Raw genomic sequence first — 20,723 nt, forward strand, 5'->3', positions numbered from 1 at the left:
GGTCAGACTAAACAGGCAGTGATGAATTTTATACTTATGGCACTGTTGGGAGAAAAAAATGAAATTAAACACACACTGAGGACACTGAGGAAGAACAAACAACTCATTGTGTGGAAAGCAGAAGTGCTTTGGAAGCGCCAGTGCAACTATCTGATTTTTAAATTCGTCAGTGGTTTGAGAGATAGATTTSTTCTAGCACAGCTTTGGTTGAGAGACATCTCTTCATTAGGCTCAAAGGTCTCCAAATCACTTTGTTCACTCATTTCTCTTCCTGCAACCATGTAACAYGATGGCTTTAACTAGATAAATAATCATACTGCAAGTGAATGGAAATTCAAGGGAAAAATTAATTTTAGGGAGAAATTTTACTGGTAAGGTTGAAGTGTGGCTTCAAGCCTCTGACTTGATGTCCACAGTTGTCCTAGACTGGCTCAAAAGAAAGAAAAAGGAAACTTATTTTTAAAATGGTCAGACATAGTAATTTTTAAAGTGCTTGGGGAACTCAGATTATATAGTAATGCAAAATATTTTCATATCATCCCAGGACATTTTTGTTTATACTGCTAAGTACTATTTTATTTGTTCCAGCTTTGCCACAGATGCACAAAATCTGTGAACGGAGAAAGAATGTCTGCTCCCTATGACGGCTTTTAAAAAATCAGAAAAGCAAGTAAAATCCATTTCTTAAGTAAACATTCCATTAAAAAATCACTATATGTTCATAGAAAACAAAGGTTTAATTCAAAAAAGTTAATAACTGTGTATTCCAGAAAGTTTGAGTCATCCACAGTAATAATTAGGGGGTTTGTTCCATACAAAATGCTTTATTTAACCTTCATGCCTCCATTCAGATAATTGTACAAATGCATACATTTAAAGGTTTAAACTCTATTTCAATTCACAGCTCAATTCATAGGAAAGTTGAATACAGAAAAGCAATGCACCAACAAAATATGTCTGAGACACCATTTAAAACAATAACACTTGTTCATTTAAATCTTTGAGAATAGAGTGGAATAATCATCCTCTGACAGAATTTCCTTAGGGGACTCCCTTTACATTATCATAGGGCAAAAATCACCTTTGTACAGTAAGAGGAAAAAAAGCTCTGAGTATATTTACAATACATACACTATACATAAATACAAGAACAACACTTACATAATATTAATAAACTTATAACATAGGCATTGCCTAAACACTACATAGTATATAAATGCAGAGGAAACTATTGGGAAATTAGATTTTCAGAAGTTTAATTTTTGAAGAAAAGTAATCTTTGTATTTAAAAGCTTTTGAAAAGAAGGCAAAAGAAAGACTACAAATCTAATATGTTTGCCTGCTAGCACTGGTATTTTTATTCCTTTTAAATGTAGGAGCTCTACTGACACTACAATCTCTATGGGGTTCCCGATAATGGCCCTCCCTTTTGCATCTTACCTAGGAAAAAGATTGAGGTGCTGTACTTCCTAATCCCATTGCTGTGAAGCTTCAGTCCCAAATGAGTTGCTTGGTAAACTACGGGATGTTTTTGTATTTTTACACAGGAGGATCAAATGAACACTCATTGGTACATATAACAACACTCTGATTAAAAGGAACAATTTGGGGCCAAATACAATCCCATCTTAGGTTTTCATTCAAATAATGCCATAGGGGAATTTGCTTCTTCCATAAGTAACTTGGCCAAGAATGGTATTTTTCAGTGCTGTTGTTTCTCCCTAAACACAGCTGAAAGAACTTTCTGATTCAATGGTATTTTTGACCCCACATGCTGATAGCAGTGTCCAAATCTCTCTTTCCCTTGATGTGTATGAATGCATGTGTCTGTGTGTGGGTTGAAGGTCTTAAGGCTGATGGTGCATGAAATTTCAGTAATTACTATCAATGTGTATATTTTACAAATGTGCAAATGGGAAATTCAGCTTAGTAAGGACAGACAGAAGGTTAAGAGAGCATATTGTGTAGGTGTTCAGTGAAGAACCTACACTACCAAGGAAGATGTGTATAGGAGAACCAGGAAAGAAATAAAACCATGAAACCATGCAGGTTTTGTTTTGGTTTTTTTTGGTTTTTTTTTTTGTTTTTTTTTAAGATGGAAATGCAGGAGTGAAAAAGTCTGAAACCAGGAATGACATGAACTCTGAATAGTGAAAAATATTTGTTCAGCCATCAAGATTTGGCTCAAGCTGTCTTACCAAAGCTCTTTTATATCTAGAAAGGAAGAGGGAGAAAAGCAGTATCTGAACATATTTGTGCATTTCATGGTTCATGCTTATGACAATCCATCAAAGCCATCACCTGTGGTCCCTTACCAGACACTGAATTATTGTTTTTTAAATGCAGAGGTCACAGCACAGAGCAAGGTTTAGCAAGTCAATGTGTGAACCWCCTCTTCTTTTGTAACTGAGAGCACTTTTGTTCACTGAAGCTTCTGACTCTGAAGTGGGAAAGATGTTGCAGGTGATTCCTATGGACAACAGGATCGCAAGTTTTTTAATTCTTATTTTTGTAACAGCTAAAATTCACATGTGCAGTTTTGCTTCTCTGGAGGACTGGAAAACTTGGTATTGAATAATGTAAAAATTACCACACGGCCAATTAATTTTATTTCATAATTTAAAGTCAGTGAGCATGAGCTGCTACAGACGAATGCTGGAAAAGAAAAAAACAAACAGCTCAATCCCAAACAAAACCAAAAAATCAGAACAAAACAAAACAGACTAAAAAAAAAATAAAACAAACCAAAAAAACCAAACCAAAACAAAAAACAAACCAAAACCCCAACTCAGAGTCTGTTTTTTTCAGAATGAAGGGGAAAAAAAAAACTGGCTCTTTTTGGGAAGGTGAAGACAAGTTGCCCTTTCCTACAGAAGAACTGACACATGTAGGGCTGGAATCAGCCAAACCATCCAACATGGCAGATTTCTAAGTGTGCCCCCTTGTAGTGTTGTTACTACARAACAAAGAACCTAATACTCCAGTCCAGGAACAGCTTCAGGGTGAGGAACTGATGGCTCTTTTGTCCTTCTGAGGACACATTCCCTGGTCTCTCCTAAAACCCCCAGCATGAGTTGTATTCTTTTACGTGCTTAACATCTGGAGATTATGCTCGGGACAACAGAGAAAGTATATACATGTTCTGATGGGATTATTTCTGCCAGTGGTGAACATTTAAATTTGTTACTGAATGAGCAGCCTTGTCACATAATTAACTCATGCACATTAATATCTAWTTTTTACATGCACAACCCTGTGCGCTTTTTTGGGTTTTTATTTTTGCACCTGCACTTTCATTTGTGTGTGAGCCTCGGTGAGACTCCAGCAGCAATCCACTGATGGCAGCARAAGTCTAGACAAAATGCAGAATTTTTCAAGTACAAAATTTTGCCTGGATAAATGACAAGTACAAATTCAGAGGACAGAAAGCAATCTTCCTTGGCAAAGTCATTAGGACAACCAGTTACATTTTGACTTCCAATAAATTAATTTTTAAAAACAGAAGAAGCATGAGGGCTGGCATTACACTGCTATTTTAAGAATCCATTAGCAGTAGTTAATATTTACCAAAAAAACTTGAGAAAAGAGTCCAAGAATCACAGCTGGCCATTTTCTGGTAAAATCAATTAGTCTATTGATGCAAATGTTTRGGCCACTCAATATAAAAATCTCCATACTTCATTTTAGGAATACTGACTTCTTGTTTGCTATTCAAATAGTCTCTAGACTGACAGTTCCCRATTTTTCACTCACTTGTCCCCAAAAGAAACAGAAGTGATATATTTTGTCCACTCATGAAGTCAACCCAGATGATATTAAATACTATGAGCATTAAMCAATGAATAGGAAGGAGACACAAGGTGAACGCTTGTGTTTCCAGAGTTCAATGCAGAGGATTTTTCAAGAGAATCCCTGTTCTATCATATTCCCTAAAAAAAAGCTCCATTGGGCTTATTGCTGRTTTTTTGATTACTTCACTAGAGAATACCCTGGGTACATGGGCATATCCAACATAAATGRGGAAGAAATCCCCTAAAACACTGCTTTGACAACAACCTCCAATCACGCCTACTGAAAATCGGTACAGCTACGAGTCATTTGTAAACTAAGACTTTCTTCTTACAAATATATGACAGATGTTATCTGAGAAAATAACTAAAACCTCTAACACAGTATCTCAACATGTGAACATACAAATGGCACTTTGTGTTTGTTTCYGTGCTGCATTATTGTTCTACAAGTAAAATTTCATTTTCACCTTATTGTTAACAGAATCCCATTAAGTTATTGCTGTGTAAAAGTATAGGAACATCCCATCAGTTCTAATTACAGGCACTTTCAGTTTCTGTTTCACCTTTTGAAATAGATTTTAGGCTATCTCACTGAAGTGTATGTGTGTATTAACCACCAGAACTGTCCTGCTACAGTGGATATTCTTGACATGTTACTGCACCTAGAAGACTAAACTCCCCTGGAATCAGCAAAAAGCAGCTGCCTATTTCAGCTCTGCAACCTTTAATCAAGATGCAGTGTAGTCAAGGAAATACAAGAAGAAATAAAATCATAWGAGCGTTTGCCATTCCTGTATCTGCAGTTCATTGTAAAATGCCAGAAGTAAAAAAAAAAATCACAAAACGCCAAACGTTTCATATGGTTTTCATTTTGTTTAAGTGTTTTCTTCCTTTATTCAGTCAAAGACATTGAGCACTGACTTATTTGACACTGAAGGACTTGGTAAAATTTTGCTATTATCACACACCATCTGCAAAACAGCAAAGAAGTGGCCACTCCATTTTGCAGAGAAAACATGCTCTGATAAAACAGAACAATTTACTTCTTGTGTTTTGTGTTTAAGCTTTGCAAGGCTTTATCTTAACAGTCTTCCTGATGAAAACTAAACGTAAGGGTTGTTTAAAAACATACTTCATTAAACTTATTTAACATTCCATGTAAAATCTGAGTTTGAAAATACTTCTCCATTATCACATATATTACAGAATATTTCAATGGTTACAAGAATAGTAAAATGCTTTCAAGATGCTTTGATTTCTAAAGATGCAGTATCCTTACATTTTTATGCCAAAACCTGATTTATTGCAGAGAATTGAAGCCTTTTCAAGGTTCCAATGGGCATGACTTCATAAGCATACATTACACAGCAACTGCTGTGCTATAGCGAAACGGTGAAAATACAACAATCCTTAAATTTCTTTGTGCACTTCTCCAGTCATGTATCCCAGGCAAAGGCATATCACAATAACAYAAGCTGGCTTCTTAAGGTAGTATTTTCTGTAACAGTGCTTATTTCAAGTTTTTCCTTTTCAGTCCTCCCTCTCCCCAAAATTTTAATCTCAAATAAACTCCTTTATTACCTGCACATGAGTGGAGACATTTGAAAGTGCTGGGGTTTATAAGCATGGGTGTAATGATGAGGATGTGGGAGCAGCATGGATTTACTGAATGATCTTAAGACTCGACTGCTGCGGAAGATGCAGTTTCATACACTGACTTTTCCAAATTAAATTCAAACTAAAATGTAAGTGGGATATTATTAGTCATACTTACTCCGACTKTGAGGTACCCACCTTCAATAAAGGAGAAAGAGATTTTTTTACATTAAACAGCATTTATTATCAGAAGATAAATTTATAAATGGCAACTAGAATACATTTTCAATGTGGCTAATGGAAAATGAGACCTATGATCACTGTTATTCCCATTATTAAAGGAGAGAAAGGCTGTCCAGCTATTTGTTCATGTTCTGCACTGCGAGTTTACTCAAACATCAACATCACTGATGTAATTTTCAACACTGTTAATTTTGTTATACATAACTCCAGCAAATAATCATATATACAAGTCAGTCTAAATCTATTTAATTAATTATGTAAGCATGAGAGAGAATAAAGAATACTGCATCTTCATCCCCAGTAAAAACCGCCATTGCAATGAGCCAATTTTACCGTGCTGAATGTAACAGGTGCTCAAAAAATAATGACAATTTAAAATTTTAAAAGTTCTGTATCAAAGCTGTTTGCTCATAACATTTTCCAAAAATGCTGGCTACTGAGATTTCCTGACAAACCCATTTAGAACTTTTGAGACATGAAGTCTGACACTTCATGGCATAATTTCCCTTAAAAGCTGTAATGGATGMTGCCACAGTGGACTGAAACTCTCTCTTTCTGAAAGAATGGGCCACTGTATATTTGTGTCTCCCAACTGCTCAGTGAAGACCGACCTACTGTGTCATGTCAGGATGAGATTTGGTATTTCTGCATGCTACACATGATGCAAGCCTTTGCCACAACCATCAAATGTCACAGACCTGTGGTGGGGTACCAGGATTTTAGAGGAAACTACCCTGGAGCAATTGCCCATGGCCTTTGCCCAAGCAGAGAAATTTGGCAGGTCTGAACCACAGCCAATGAAGGCAAGGACACACTGAGGATCTGGGGGACATCAGCTCCACATTCAAACACCCCCATCCCATTGAGTAACTTCTCTTCAAACACTTCCAAAGGGGACAAAAACCAGAAAACAACCTCAGAGTAACTGGGATCAAATCTGCAGAAGCTGGTATGAATGAGAACCTTGTCAAGAACTGCACTGGGTATCTGAAACCCAGTGGTGGACACTGCTGGTTATGGAAGTCATCTRCAGGTAATGGCAGCATGACAAGCCCTTGCATGTGGGCTGGAAAGGTTGAGGATGTACTTCCAGCCTGGSAAATAACAAAATGTAGCACACACTCCTTCACTTTTTGGCTTCACTCTGCTACTCTTGCCACACTCCATGCCTGTGTCCCTTGGCATGAGTGTTGCTTTAAGCCTCTGTCTCTTTGGAGTTCTTTGAATAAAACCATACCCTCTTCAGTTGCAGTGTTTCCAAAGCATAAAGTAACAGGCAACCAGCTGAAAAAACAGGGATTCACACAGACCAACCTTAGCCTTGGGAGATGAGCCTCTCCAGGATCTGTGATACATATGCTCCTCCACAGGGCATTTCAAAGCTGAATGCTAAAACTGAAGGCCTCTCCATTTCTCTTGTAGTTTTTCTGTTTTTATTGACTACAGGGGAAGCCTAAAGAGGAACACTGATCTCTCCCTCTTGCACCTTGCCTTTGAAAGGAACATCACATCCTCTTGTATGCTAACAGAATGTCCATGAAGAGTTTCTGCTCAAACAAACCTAATTTWCTAGAGAGAGAAAAAAAATCACAGATCCCAAAAGGAATTTTGTATGCCATTGTTTCTTCAACTGAATTACTGCTATTCAAATAATTAATTGGTAAAATATTCTTGGGCAGGAAAAAAAATTTACCATTGTCTTCTACCTGACCTGATTTCTTTCCCTAAATGCCAAGAATGACAAATGCATTTAAGGGGATGATACTGAAGTACACAAAAAACAGACCTCAGACACAATCCATGAAGCACCTCACACAAAATACTATGACAACCAGTTTTTTAAACCAACAGCAGTCGCACTGCTGGCAAAGACACAGTTCTGCTGCCCTGCAACGCCTCATGGCCTATCCAGAAGCCCTTATTTATCCCTGATTTGGAGATGGATTCTAAAATGTCATTGAATTTGGTGGAAGTAGATGACCAACATGGCCAATGGGAATTGATAGAGGCATTTTTTCCACAATGGYCATGAATAACTTGTGTTGAGTTTCTCTGCTGACCACTCGGCAGTGGGAAGCCTGAGCTTTAACAGTAGTAAGTTCTTAGAGAGGGCTGATAAGCTATCTGTACTGGGGAATATTAAGGATATTTAAAGACAATCAGACTCTGGTATCTTTGACTGCTGCTATAAAGTATTATCCCAGTCATATTAATCCTCAATTAATTGTAATTTCTTTCATATCTATATGGGTACTCTGTGCTGTTTTTTCTTAAAGATTACCTTGATTTCAGAATCCCCCCCCAACATTATTACAATGTTTATTTTGGGAATCTGATATTAACTGAGATGATCAAACATTTAAAAATGAACAAGTGGTAGTAGAATTTTAATCTGTGCAATTCCTGGAACCAAATATTCATAATTAAATGCATTGCAAAAGTCCTTTATATATACATCTTTCATCTCTAAGCTATGGAAATCTCAACACTTAAAAAATATTGCCAAGCCTCCCCTTTGTCAAATTTAGCTGAATAGACAGATCCTTGTAAGGAAAGAAAACAGAAAAACACTATTCTGTTTGCATGAGTAACTGATGACTAAGAGTTTCTCTCTTTCCTACATAATTCAATTAATACAAATTGGTTTGCAATTATAAGGCTGTATGGGAATGATCAAGAATTTCCTTTTATTTAATCTGAAAAGGCTTGGATTGAAAATCCCAGCAGAGGCAGCCACTGGTACCCATATAAAGGGCCATTTATATCATACTAGACAGCTGGCAAAATCTAGTTATTCCCTAAYTCCCAGGGAGCAATCTAATGTCTTGCAGAGCACCACTGCAGAAATATTTCTCTGTCCTACTTACAGTTCATCCACTAACTCCTCAACAATCAACTCTTTCCTGTATCGTTCCTGCTTTCCAGACATACGTGTTATGTTAAAGGAAATGAAAGTACTTAATTGTGGTACCTAGCAGGTCAGTGAAATCATCAAAAATATTAACTTAAATGCTTAAATCTTACATGCTGTTTCTGCACGTCCCCACTTGTGTTGGTGTGGAGTAGATTATTGTCTCRAGAGCCATTTTATTCATTATTGCTTTTTCTCTGCAACAGATGCAGTTGTTTCTTCTCTGTTTTGTTTTGATGATACATTCAATTCCATTTCACGAATGGCTATACCACTAACCTTGGTACCAGCAAGTACAAGATCTGACTATTTCCTTGTGTTCAAATAATGGTTGTGGGGAAGAGGATACCTGCATAAAAGAAAACTGCACATTGAGAACAGGGTAGTAGTTTTTAAGTGGGCTCTTTCTACACAAATCAGAAAATGGTTCTAAAGAAGTCCATGGTAAAATACAGATACTTAATATGGTACTTCAGTAGAGATGCTGCTGCCCTTTGCTTATTTTACAGACTTTAACAACGACAACAACGAAAGRAAAGAAGGAAAAAAGTGAAAAGAAAAAGATTAAATGGCTGGTGTCCTCTAGAGCATAATGACAAATTGTGGTACTATATTAAAATGCCACCATCATTATTGCAAAAGTCTGATTCAAGCAACCCTCCAGYTCTGGCAGTGGGACCTCTCCAGCAGAATCTTCTTGCCTACTCACACGCAGCTTGTCTGTAGCGCAGCTCGAGTGCAATGCTGACACTGGCCAGATGGTATTGAAAACAAGGGGAAAAGATGGCATAATACAGATCTAGCGGTCTTGCTCTCATCATCATCATCGTCATCGTCATCATCGCTTTGTGGTATCTATCCTCCAACCAGCAGTGATTTTTCAGGAACAAAATGTCTGGCAGCTGAGAAAACATACAAGCTATAAACATTTTTTTGTCAAAGGATGCAGCATGTAAAATAATGCCCATTCCTGTAGCATTTCGGCTGCTATTTCCCAGGTGATTGTGATGACACTTTCAGGGGGTAGCCATGCTGAGGGGCAGACAGGGTTAACTTCAGACGGCGAGGAGAAGAATGGCACTTCTTTTCCTGCTTATTTTTTGATTTCTGTTACTATTTTTTGTTACAGGTGTCAGGGAAAGCCCTGCCTGTTAACACTGTAGAGGGGGATTCAGCCCTGCTGAATTCACTGCGGGTAGTTAAGAGACCCAGCTCTTAAACTCGGCTGGAACAGGTAGCGTTTCTCAAACCAGCATGTGCCTGCGGCGATGGAGCGCCAAGTGATCCGAGCGGGAGAAGCTGCGGTCACAGTCTGCACACTTGAATGGCTTCACYCCCGTGTGCTTGCGGTAATGCCTCGTCAGTTCGTCGGATCGAGCAAACTTCCAGGTGCAGCCTTCCCAGGTACATTTGTAGGGTTTTTCTCCTGGGAGAAACAAAAGAAAGAGGGGAGGGGGGAAAAACAGGTTGTGACTTTCCCCTTGTTGCTATTAATCCCCACAATCCCCTCTGCACGCTTCCCATGAACACCCAATGAATGCCTAGAGGGTGCTTTAGGCCAAATTACACAATTATGAGGTACTGGATCTGCTGAATGCGAGGAAAAGGGCCTTGAGATTTATCATTCCTGTGGTATTCACATGACTAAGAAAATCAACAGGATTAAGGCAATAATATAGATCCTACCTTGCAGGGGTGATGCAGGGATTAACATCAGGACAAAGGGCTGTGTAATTATTCTCATGATTACCATACGAGTTTGCAACCCTCATCTTGTCAGGCTACACTTTCTCCCCAAATGACCACATTACCTGATATTTCCACAATTTACCATGGGCTGACACAGACTTCCCATTATTCTATGACATTTATGAGGGTTTCTGATTATTTGTGTAAACAGCACTCCGGGACATTTCTTAACAAGCTGGTAAAAATCAACTACAGCTTCCCACTGAAACATAAAAATCCAATCTGCAAAACCTCCTCATTATTTACTTACTTTCAGTAAAATTAATTTTGCATAAGAKGTTACTAGGAATGGTGCACAATATTTAAATGTACTAAGCCATGGGACTTCACAGGACTGTTCATAAATACCGATTTACTTCAGTGAGCTCAGACTTACCACACTCTTGTTTTATATTTAAGGGTAAGAATGATGTACTATGTCAGAAGAGAAGATTAATACAGCCAAAATGGATTTTGGGCTTTCATAAAGCAAACTGTTATAAAATCCCATACTTGACATGTTTCTAGACTATACTTCTTTGTGACTTCTATCAGCCACCCTCAGAGTCTACAGGTTAAATGCTCTCGGCAGTTACCTTGATCCCACAGTTCAGCATAAACCAAAACTGAGGAAAGGAAACTGTGTGACRTGTGTATTTATCTTCTTTGTGAGTTTAAAATTTTACTTCCCGTTCTGAAACCAGCTAATCATAACCTGGACAACAAAGGAGCATCTCTGCAACAACTGTTTCCTTTGTCAGGCACAATCATTCCCCAGTTATTTATTATCTCTTATGAATCATGAGCAGCTTGCAAGAAACTATTTCAATTACATGAACCAGTGACGCAACACTTGCTTTGTCGTAGGCAGAAACTCCCTTCTTGCGTTTCTTCAAAAGTCAATAAATGCTTTGCAGAGAGCCCTTGGTTTCCAAAGAAAATTCCCAAGTAAGAATATCACCACAAAGTTCAAACAGCCCTGAAAAATCCAGCTGAAATGGCCTCTGTAAAGAAACCCAGTGCTGCACAGACATCAGCATGATATGTCAGCGAGGTTGTCAGCAGCATTGGAGCTCCTTGGGTTGGTGCCTTCTGTGCACCATCTGGGCTGTGCTGCAGTTTTGATGTCAGATGGGGGTGGGAAACAGTTGCTGCAAGGAGAACCCAGCAATGAGGGCTCTGACCACAGCCTGCAGTTGTACCAGCAGCAACTCAGCCTAGATAATTTTATATATCCCCAACCAAGCACTGTGCACCAAACAGTGCTCGTTGCCACTGGGCGGCCACAGCGTTGGGCACCTCGAATGCAGCAGCTGCTGTGAGCTGGACACGGCAGATGGTGGCAGGYACACTCTTGCCAGTGACACAGTGCTACAAAATGCGCTCAAATTTGCCACCAAACTGTCTTACATACATATTCTTGCCACAAACAGTTGGTGCAGAGCACTGTACAAATATAGYAGTAGCCCCTTCCAACTTGGCAGGTTGATTCCAACGCTCTCGTCACATCAACGATTTCCAAGTGCAGCGCGTGTCCTGCCCATCCCTCAACACACTTTTAAACCCTTGTGTTCGCCAGATACTGCCTCRGTTTGCTTCTTTGATCCCAGACACTTCCCAACTATAGATAATTCTTAAGCTCTGGATTCTTACTTGAAAGCATCTGAAATTTTAAGTATCTTCAGAGATGGAAAGTCAATTMCTTCACTGGACAACCAGGCTGAAGAATYTTTTCCTCATATCCAATCTAGCCCTACCTTGGTGCAACGTTGGTGTCATTGCCTTTTGTCCTATAGCTTATTACTTGGCAGACCAACCCCCACCTTGCAACAACTTCCTTTCAGGTATTTGTAGAAAGTAATAAGGCTCACCCCAACCCCCTCTTTCTCCAGGCTGAAGAACCCCACTTCCCTCAGCCATTCCTCCTAAGACTTGTGCTCCAGACCCTTCACCAGCTCCGTTGTCCTTCTCTGGACATGCTCCAGCAGCTCAATGTCCTTCTTTTAGTGAGAAGGACAAAATTCATCACAGGATTCACGGTGTAGCCTCACCAGGGCTGAGTGCAGGGGCACAATCACTGCCCTGGCCCTGCTGGCCACACCATTGCTGATCCAGGCCAGGATGTCACTGGCCTTCTTGGCCACCTGGGCACACTCTGGATCATGKTCAGCTGCTGTTGACCCAGATTCTTTTCTGCTGGGCAGCTTTCCACACACTCTGCCCCCAGCCTGTAGCATTGCATGGGGTTGTTGTAACCCAAATGCAGGACCTGGCACTCGGCCTTGTTGAACCTCACACAACTGCMTCAGCCCATGGATCCAGCCTGTCCAGATCCCTCTGCAGAGCCTTCCTACCATCCAACAGATCAACACTCCTCAACTTGGTGTCATCTGCAAACTGACTGAGGATGCACTTGATGCACTTGTCTAGATCACTAGTAATGATACTAAATCCTTCCCCTCGTACACAGAATTCCAGATCTTCTTTCCTCAGTAGAAAACAGAGAACACAATGCAGAAAGGGATGGTTTGTACAAGAAACACCAGAAACAGTTTGCTCATCATCACTTCAGGTGAGACCTGAAAGTCAGCTGAGGGAAGGATGTAAGTGCAGATCACTCAGCTGGAGTTCCCACTCTAGAGTCCCTCCTCAGTGAGTCCTGCCTACCCAGCCCTTTTGGAGTTATGTGAAAGAGACAGGACTGACCACATTCCTTACAAGGTATTTACGCCACTCAAGGAGAATCACTCTCACAAGCTCAACCTAAGAGGACCTTTCGTTGTTTTCAATTAAATACATACATTTTGTGTAAGAAGGGAAAAAACAGCCAAAGTAGTCATACTCTGAACAGACAGTCACATGAACCTTAAAAAAGACCCTGTAAAGAAAATGGTGAAAGATATGATTGTTCATTAAGATTAATCAACATTTTACACAAGTCTAAATTTTAGGCAAAGAATAATACTACTGCTTTTCTCTTTAAAAACTACGTTATCTGTGCATGCTCAAGTGCTCAAAAAGTAAATGTACTTCATATTCTAACTCTTAACCTTCTGTCTGGTGTCATCCCAGACATGGAAATTAATCACTGAGTTTGTCAAAACCAGAAGACCCAGGAGTTCAAACGATGAAGAAAGGACCAGAAGGAGCAGAATTGCTACAAGCTGAGAAGCTGGTGTCAGATATAACACACCAGCTTTGCCTGATGAGGATGAGCATTCAGGGCTGAAATCCTCAGTGGAACCAACAGTGAGGTGCTGGGCCTCAGGAGGGCAATCCAGAGAGCAGTGTGTGAGAAGGTGAACAAAACGAGTTTGTTAACTGGATGGACTTAGCCACAGTGCATATGTATCTTTATCTATCTATCTATCTATCTGGGCCTCAGGAGGGCAATCCAGAGAGCAGTGTGTGAGAAGGTGAACAAAACGAGTTTGTTAACTGGATGGACTTAGCCACAGTGCATATGTATCTCTATCTATTGATCTATCGATCTATCTATCTATCTATCTATCTATCTATCTATCTATCTATCTATCTATCTGTCTGTCTATCTATCTATCTGTCTATCTATCTATCTATCTATCTATCTACATTTCAAGACTGGATTGCAGTGGAGTTGAAGTCAAATACTCAACCTCTCTGACTCAGACACTTCTGTCTCTGTGAGAGCACTCAAGTTTAAGTGTTTAAGAAACTCTTGGGCTTAAAGTGTGGGCACGTTTCAACTCCTCATACACCCAGACACTCAAATTCTCATTCAGCTCAAAGGAGSAAAAGCAGGCTGTGTGAGTCTTGCCCAGGGTGGTGAAAGCACAGAAATGAAGAAGTCAAAACAGCAGACAGTTTTGGGAAATTGGAAGCAAGGAGAGCTGCAGAAAGAGACTAAAAWCATGTAGCACTTAGGAGGAGGAGAAAAGGAAAAAGGTAAAATCCTGTTAGTTTAATATTCTGAATCTGTAAAGTTTTAAAGAACCTATCAATTTAAAAATAGGTGCCTGAAGCTGTTTACATTTGCTGACCCTCTACTTTTGCACCTGCCTTTGAGGGCTCTGTTGTTTTGTCCTGAAACCTGACAAAAATATCTAAAAACACAGACAAATTCTGAAACCATTGTGCAGCTTTGTCTTGCAATATATGGATAGTGAACAAATCACCAGAAAAGCCATTTAAATAGATCAAATGGGTTCCTGGAGCATGAAAAAGCATTTCTAGATAGTTCTCTGTAGAAAATGAGTATTTTCTATTATTTGGGGGAGCTAATTATGAAGTTTTGAAGGGATGAGTCAATGCTCCAAATGGWTATAGTCATTTTTCAATCTTCTATTAACACAACATCTATTTCTAAGAGCCCTCCAAACCCATGCCTTTTGTAGTCCAGATGCCACAATTCAAATTAGTTTAATTACTTTTACCATGTTATTTTTCCTAACCTACCATGACTCCTCTCACTTAAGCACTTAAGAACATGGTTACAACTCCTGCTCATTAAATCTTCCAAAACTCATCAATTATTGAATTAATAATGCTGAATAATGACCACTGTTCAGCCATTTCAAAATTTTCCACCCTTCACACAGCCCAACATCTGCCTTCCCATGTCTTTATTCATGTACCCTGACATCTGGAAGATCATTCACCCAGGGAAATAAATCTCTTGAACTTTTACTGTATAACCTGATGACATTCACGTATCCCTTACTAAAAAAGCTCTATGTAGGCACCAGCACAAGACATGCCATGTACAGATGAAGGAAGCAGGGTCTGTTCAGTGCAGAATTTCCCACATAGGATGTTCCTCAGCAATTATCTTCTGCCCATCAACTGATGGTATCACAGGACTTGATGCCAGACCAGATGTTTCAAAAACAGACACCACAAAACCACCATGTAAATAGTTAWGGGTTATTCTGCCAGCAGGGCAACTGTTGTGGAACTCCAGGAAACAGAGCTGGGCTTGTATTTATTCCTTAGGCAAGTGACCTTATTTACTGCAACTGCAGATGCCCTATGTACTCCCTGCACACTTGCAGTTCCTTTCATTCGTGTATTATTTTAGTTTCATTTATCCAGCAGTTTAGAAGGCTCTTGGCAACCACGAGGTTGCAGTGTCTACTWCCAGGACAGTGCTCAAGCTGTAAAGTGTTTTCTTCCCCTGACATAAACTCCCCACTCTTTCTGGTATTACAGATGAGTGCTGTGCCCCTTCTTATTTATGTCCTCTTCTGACATCCCTATCCATTTTTTCTGCACATGGAATTGTCACCATGGCTCTTCAGTYATTATGTCCCTTCTCTGCAGCTCCTTCCTGCTATGGCATGCAGCATTTGGAAATGCTGGTAACACTTTMATTCCAAGTAAGAGTCAATGAGGAAGTAAACATAAGGGTCTGTTCAGGAGTAAAGGTTTAGCAATCTAGTCAGATATTTTCYATGTTTAAGCTTCCATCATCCTGTGAAAAACAAAGTTAGAAGGCACACAGAAATAAAACCTGATATTTAGGTTTGTGCAGTACTTCCAGACTGGGAGGACTGGGGGCATGGAGGAGATGACACCCCTCACCCCATTCACAAAATACAATGAGTTTCTGTCAAATTTGCAGTTTAGCAGGTGGCACTTGCCCAGCTCTGCTATATACATCTTTATGCCCAAGTTTCTACAGTCGTTACTCTTGGAGGAGTMTTCCACACATTAAAACAGAGTGAGGTAGTAAGGATTTAGCCCAAAACAAAATGGAAAAAAATAAGTAAGCCAGTAAGCATGTGTCTGCCTATGTGTGATACGCTACATTTTCTAGTCAAAATGAACAGATCTGTAGTTTTGCAGGGTTGAGGACATCYCCTGGTGATTCCTGGTTTGGTTTCTGCTACAGGATATTATGCAATACATGTAACATGCAGTGTTTATGTCAGCTGTTTTCAGCTCCCATGTAAACACAAGAATCGTTATGAAGTGTATGGGACAGTCCTACTGCACCCAAACTGACAGGACTACAGCAGGAAAAGTCATATACTGAAAATCACAAATGACAGCTGATTAGATTTTGATTCCTGCTAAAAATAAAGAAATTTCAGGCAGAAAAGAATCTTTTAATGGCAAAAACGCTAGCTAAAAATGAACATCCTCAGTCACTCCCAGAAGAAGAGGGACACTTAGCTTTCAGACACAGGGAGAAGGRAAAAATGAGAATTCTTATATTTTATGCGGTATTTTTATTAGTATAATTTTTTTAATGAAAAAACAGAGCACTTATCAAGCACTTTACAACTTCAAAGTGCCTTATAAAGCTTTTCTTAAAATGTAATCCCTCATAAAAGTCTGTCTTTATAATAGTGCTGTGTAACAAATATTAAGTCCATTCTGCAGGTAGGAAAACCAATCCAGGAAGCATCAGTAMCCTTCCCAAAACTGCAGAGAGTCAACAAGGCTCTGACTTATACATTAGGAACACCTTACTTTCTGTAATGAAAGTGCTACATCTTAGATTCAACTTTAAAAGTTTGAAATATTTTCAACCATTTTGATGCAAAAATCCAATTCAATTATTTACTTCATGCAGTTACTAATTCACTCTGTGTCTTTGGTGAACATAGGCAATTTGACTTCTATGCTTCAGTATTGTCAAAATATGCAAATAAAATATCTTTCYGGGAAGAGATTAGGTTCGTATCAGTTGAGCAAGTCTGGCAAAACAATTTCTACGAGCAGAACAGGAACATACTGTGCTGCCTGGGACACGTCTTGAAGTTCAGGTTTTTTATTTCTTGTTCTTGGTCTGACTTAAGCAAAGCACAGGGACATGGTTTCTTCATGTGGAAACTGRGAACAAAACAATTCCTTTAGTTCATATACACATTGACAATCTCCACTCTAGAAGAAGAGACAGAACTTCATTACACTTTGGCAGCTCTTAAACTTATTATTTATAAACTCCACTTGTGGTAATTCAGCTGGKAGTCCTTTTCTCACATCAAAACACACAAATACCTTTTCATTTCAYAGCACTGATGAGCTTGGGTCCTGTTTGCCATCCTGGCTCTTCTTCTCACCCCCTCTGCAAGACCAGTACTAGTTCAGCAACCCCACTTCTTTCCTTCTACTACTATTGTCCCACATGCCACTCTAGGTGTACAGCTGCCCTGGTCTGTCAATTTAAATACAAATCTCAGCAAAAAAGCCTTTGGGACTAAAATAACAAAATTCAATTTTCTGTAATTTAAGAAGGCAAATCCATTACATCAGTCTCTGGTCTTTCTGCAACCACAAGCACAGAAAGAAAGGAAGAGAGGGAATCCAAGCAAATTCCACATTTTCCCTTTTTGGGGTTTCTGCAGAGACTTTGCCCCACAATGGGCCCTACCAAGTACACTGTAACGTGTGAATTAATTAATGCTCGGGACAAGGATTAGTTACATACATTGCCCAGGGCRCTGCTGATGCTAAATGATACATTTTAACTCCTGTAAAAACAGAAAAACTAAAACATTTGGAAATGTAAAAGGCCCCTTCCTGTGCACCTGAATCCAGGAGCSAGACCAAATCCCAACAGTTCACAAAAAATGTAATTTTATTATCCTTCCTGAAATTTGCTTCCTGTATGACATGGTATATATAATAAAGTTTTTAAGTATATGTTAAGTGCATATACATATACACTTAACACTTCTTATACATTATAGATATATCTGTAGTAAAAGATGGCATGAAGGAAGACAGCATTTTCTTCTTCACAACAGCCACAGAAAATATATGGGACTATTGAATTCCCAGTGCTGTGGGAAAAGACARAGGTCTTGCTTATTATAGCAGCCTTCACTTACTAAAGTGTTTGGGAAAGGTGATGCAACAGATCCATACTTCCATCAGCAGCCAACTGTACGAGGGTGCCAGCAGACCTGCACGCTCACTCTCCTTACCTGGGGTGCTGTAGGCTTGGCTTTTAGTCTGGCCTTCCCCAAATAAAACAACTTTTGTTCACTGTGGGCTGCAACTGCAAGGGAGACACCAAACAAGCCACCCTTCCCCACRCATCTGCCTTCGATGCTGGCACGGTCACTCCTCCTGGATGCTCCAGACATTGCTCCACCATGTTCAACAAGAGAAAAACTCAAGTTTCTCAGTAAAAACTTAAACTTTCCTTTTGATTTTGGGAAAAAAAAAACCCAACAAAACAACAACAATGAAAACCTGCCAAAGAAGTAATTTTAAACAAAAAACAAACAAACAAAAGGTAACAAAAAGGCTTCAAGGGATGACCTTTGTCTCACACACTTTTGCCCAACTTTGTTTGCCCTGTGTGAAAAGTCAGGCTCAAGCAGAGGATGGGCATTGGTGTGCTGAGCTGTATATAGAAACAGGGCATTAAAAACTCCATCTCCCATTTAAGTGAGCTGGAAATGGAATTAAACTTTGCAAAAGAAGATATACCAATTTTTGTCACAATAAAGATCAGATTAAATATATATCATACYAAAGAAAAATATTATGTGATAAAAATCTACATGACAAGGGAAAAGGGAAAAGTTCATTAATGTGACCAAAATACCACTATTTCATATCCTATGTGGAGAAAACACTGAAGTACAGAAAATAACTCATACTACACAGGTGTCATCAGATCTTCTTACTTTCCCATGAAACAAACTTTTCCCATGAAAGTTTTTGAAGAATTTAGCAAGGTTTCTAACCACTTTTTTTCAAAAAAGTGAAGAATGAAAACACTGATTTTCAGGATCTAGCTCTTGTTACCTGTTATGCATGGAAAAAAAAAGAAAACAGGAAAGAAGAAAACCTGAATAAAATATTTTTAAAGGCTTTTGTGAAGCACACTTTCAGTTCTGAGTATGCTGCACTCTCAAAGACCGTGTTTCCGATTGAAGGTTGCCCTGACAAGGACAGGATGGGCACGAGCAGCTCCAGACACACTTCCCAAAAGACATGGGCTATCACCAGTAACAAGTTTCTGTTCYCTCTGCCGGGGACTGAGTGGGCTGCAAGAGCTGGAAACCCTGCACTGTGTATTTATTCCTTCAGGTCTGGGTGCAACATCTGGGAAAGTGTTTTGGAAGCAGTGGGAGTAAAGACGTCTTTCTTGCCTTCATGGCACTTCAGGGCTACACATGGTAGACCACAATCACGCCAGAGACCTCAGATGAACTGCAGTTCTTAGGAGGTAGAGCATTAAGTACTAAATGGCTGGCTTAGAGAAAATCTTATTCTGCATAATGAAATTATCATTATTCCCTCGTGCCACACACAGACAAAACACATATGCACCCCATATTTATAAAGTCAAGGGGCAGTGTTGCAAATATTTTTCATAACCTTGAGACTGAAAGTAATCACAGATGCAATTAGACTTGCTTTCCCATCAAAGTGCCTTGGAGTAACCACACGGGCACTCTTCCATATCGGCACAGCATCAGACCTACAATGCAGAGGAATGAGTCCCCGTGTGGAAGGTGAATTCAGAGCCTGCAGAAAGCGCCAGAAATGAAATCATTTGACTTTCCACAGAGTGGCTATTGGAAGAGAACTGGATGTACAAGCACCTTGTGGAATGGACACCTGCCTTTAACTAGCTGGACTCAGACCACTCTCTCACCACATCCAGAGGTTCCCATTTCTGCATCACCATTCTAGGCTGTGGGGCTTTGGTGAGCCTGCCTTTACACCCTGGTACACACTGCACAGCAGACATCTGCTTTTAAATGTATTTCTGTCCTGAAATGTGAACCCTGCCACATCAATGGGAATGGGTTGAGGTTTCATTTATTGAATAATCTGTTTATCTTCTGAAGAGAAACTGCGTGAAGAACGAGCATTAAAGCTAGAAAGGAAAACTTCTGTGAAATATACTAATTTTCACATTGGAAAGCTCTACTGTTTATTGAAACTGGCAGAAAATCTTAAAACACTAAAAGAAAGTATTTCTTAAAAAATAAAAGCATCACCCAACACAAATAGAACCTCCTATTTTATTTAAAGCAAATTAATTTTTAAATTGACCTTGTTTATTTAAATTCCCAGTTTCTGAACAGCATGTGAACCTGCTGTTGGAGGTTTTTTCACCTGACAGATTTACACGGTGAAGGAAGATTTCAGGGATAAGGAGAACATAGGACATGACAAAGAAAAGCTGAAGTTTTGAAGAGTGAGTCTGGTGGGTAGGTGACAAAGAGGTGTTATAGACCAAAAATCTACACATTTCAGTAAAATCCAGACAGATTATTTAAAACATGTTGCTTCTTCCCAATATTTGTCTAAAGAAGGGATTACAAACCTGTAAATATCCCTCTGGAACTTATAGTTAGCAAAAGGTATTACACAGACCTTAAGAAAACAACAGGTAATGAATGGAGTTTTAAAAACCTACAGAACAAAAATAACTTTTTGGTGCCTCTGACTTTTTAAGTTCACTCTGAAAGTGCTCAAAGGAAAATGTGAACAAAGACTAA

General features: G+C 39.4%; 1 protein-coding gene across 4 annotated transcripts in view; it reads right to left on the reverse strand.

Annotated features, from left to right (window-relative positions):
• Nucleotides 1–572: 572 nt before the first annotated feature.
• The window catches only part of KLF12 (KLF transcription factor 12), a 236,031-nt gene continuing 215,880 nt past the window's right edge, over nt 573–20,723 (reverse strand). For all 4 annotated transcript variants that reach the window (XM_057366473.1, XM_057366471.1, XM_057366472.1 and 1 more), the window contains one exon: nt 573–9,967. In XM_057366473.1, coding sequence (XP_057222456.1) covers nt 9,786–9,967 — 182 coding nt within the window. In that variant the 3' untranslated portion in view covers nt 573–9,785. The remainder of the gene's footprint in view (nt 9,968–20,723) is intronic.

Source organism: Malurus melanocephalus, unplaced genomic scaffold (assembly GCF_030028575.1).
Source record: "Malurus melanocephalus ecotype Western Australia unplaced genomic scaffold, MMel_1.1 scaffold_66, whole genome shotgun sequence".
NCBI lineage: Eukaryota > Metazoa > Chordata > Aves > Passeriformes > Maluridae > Malurus > Malurus melanocephalus.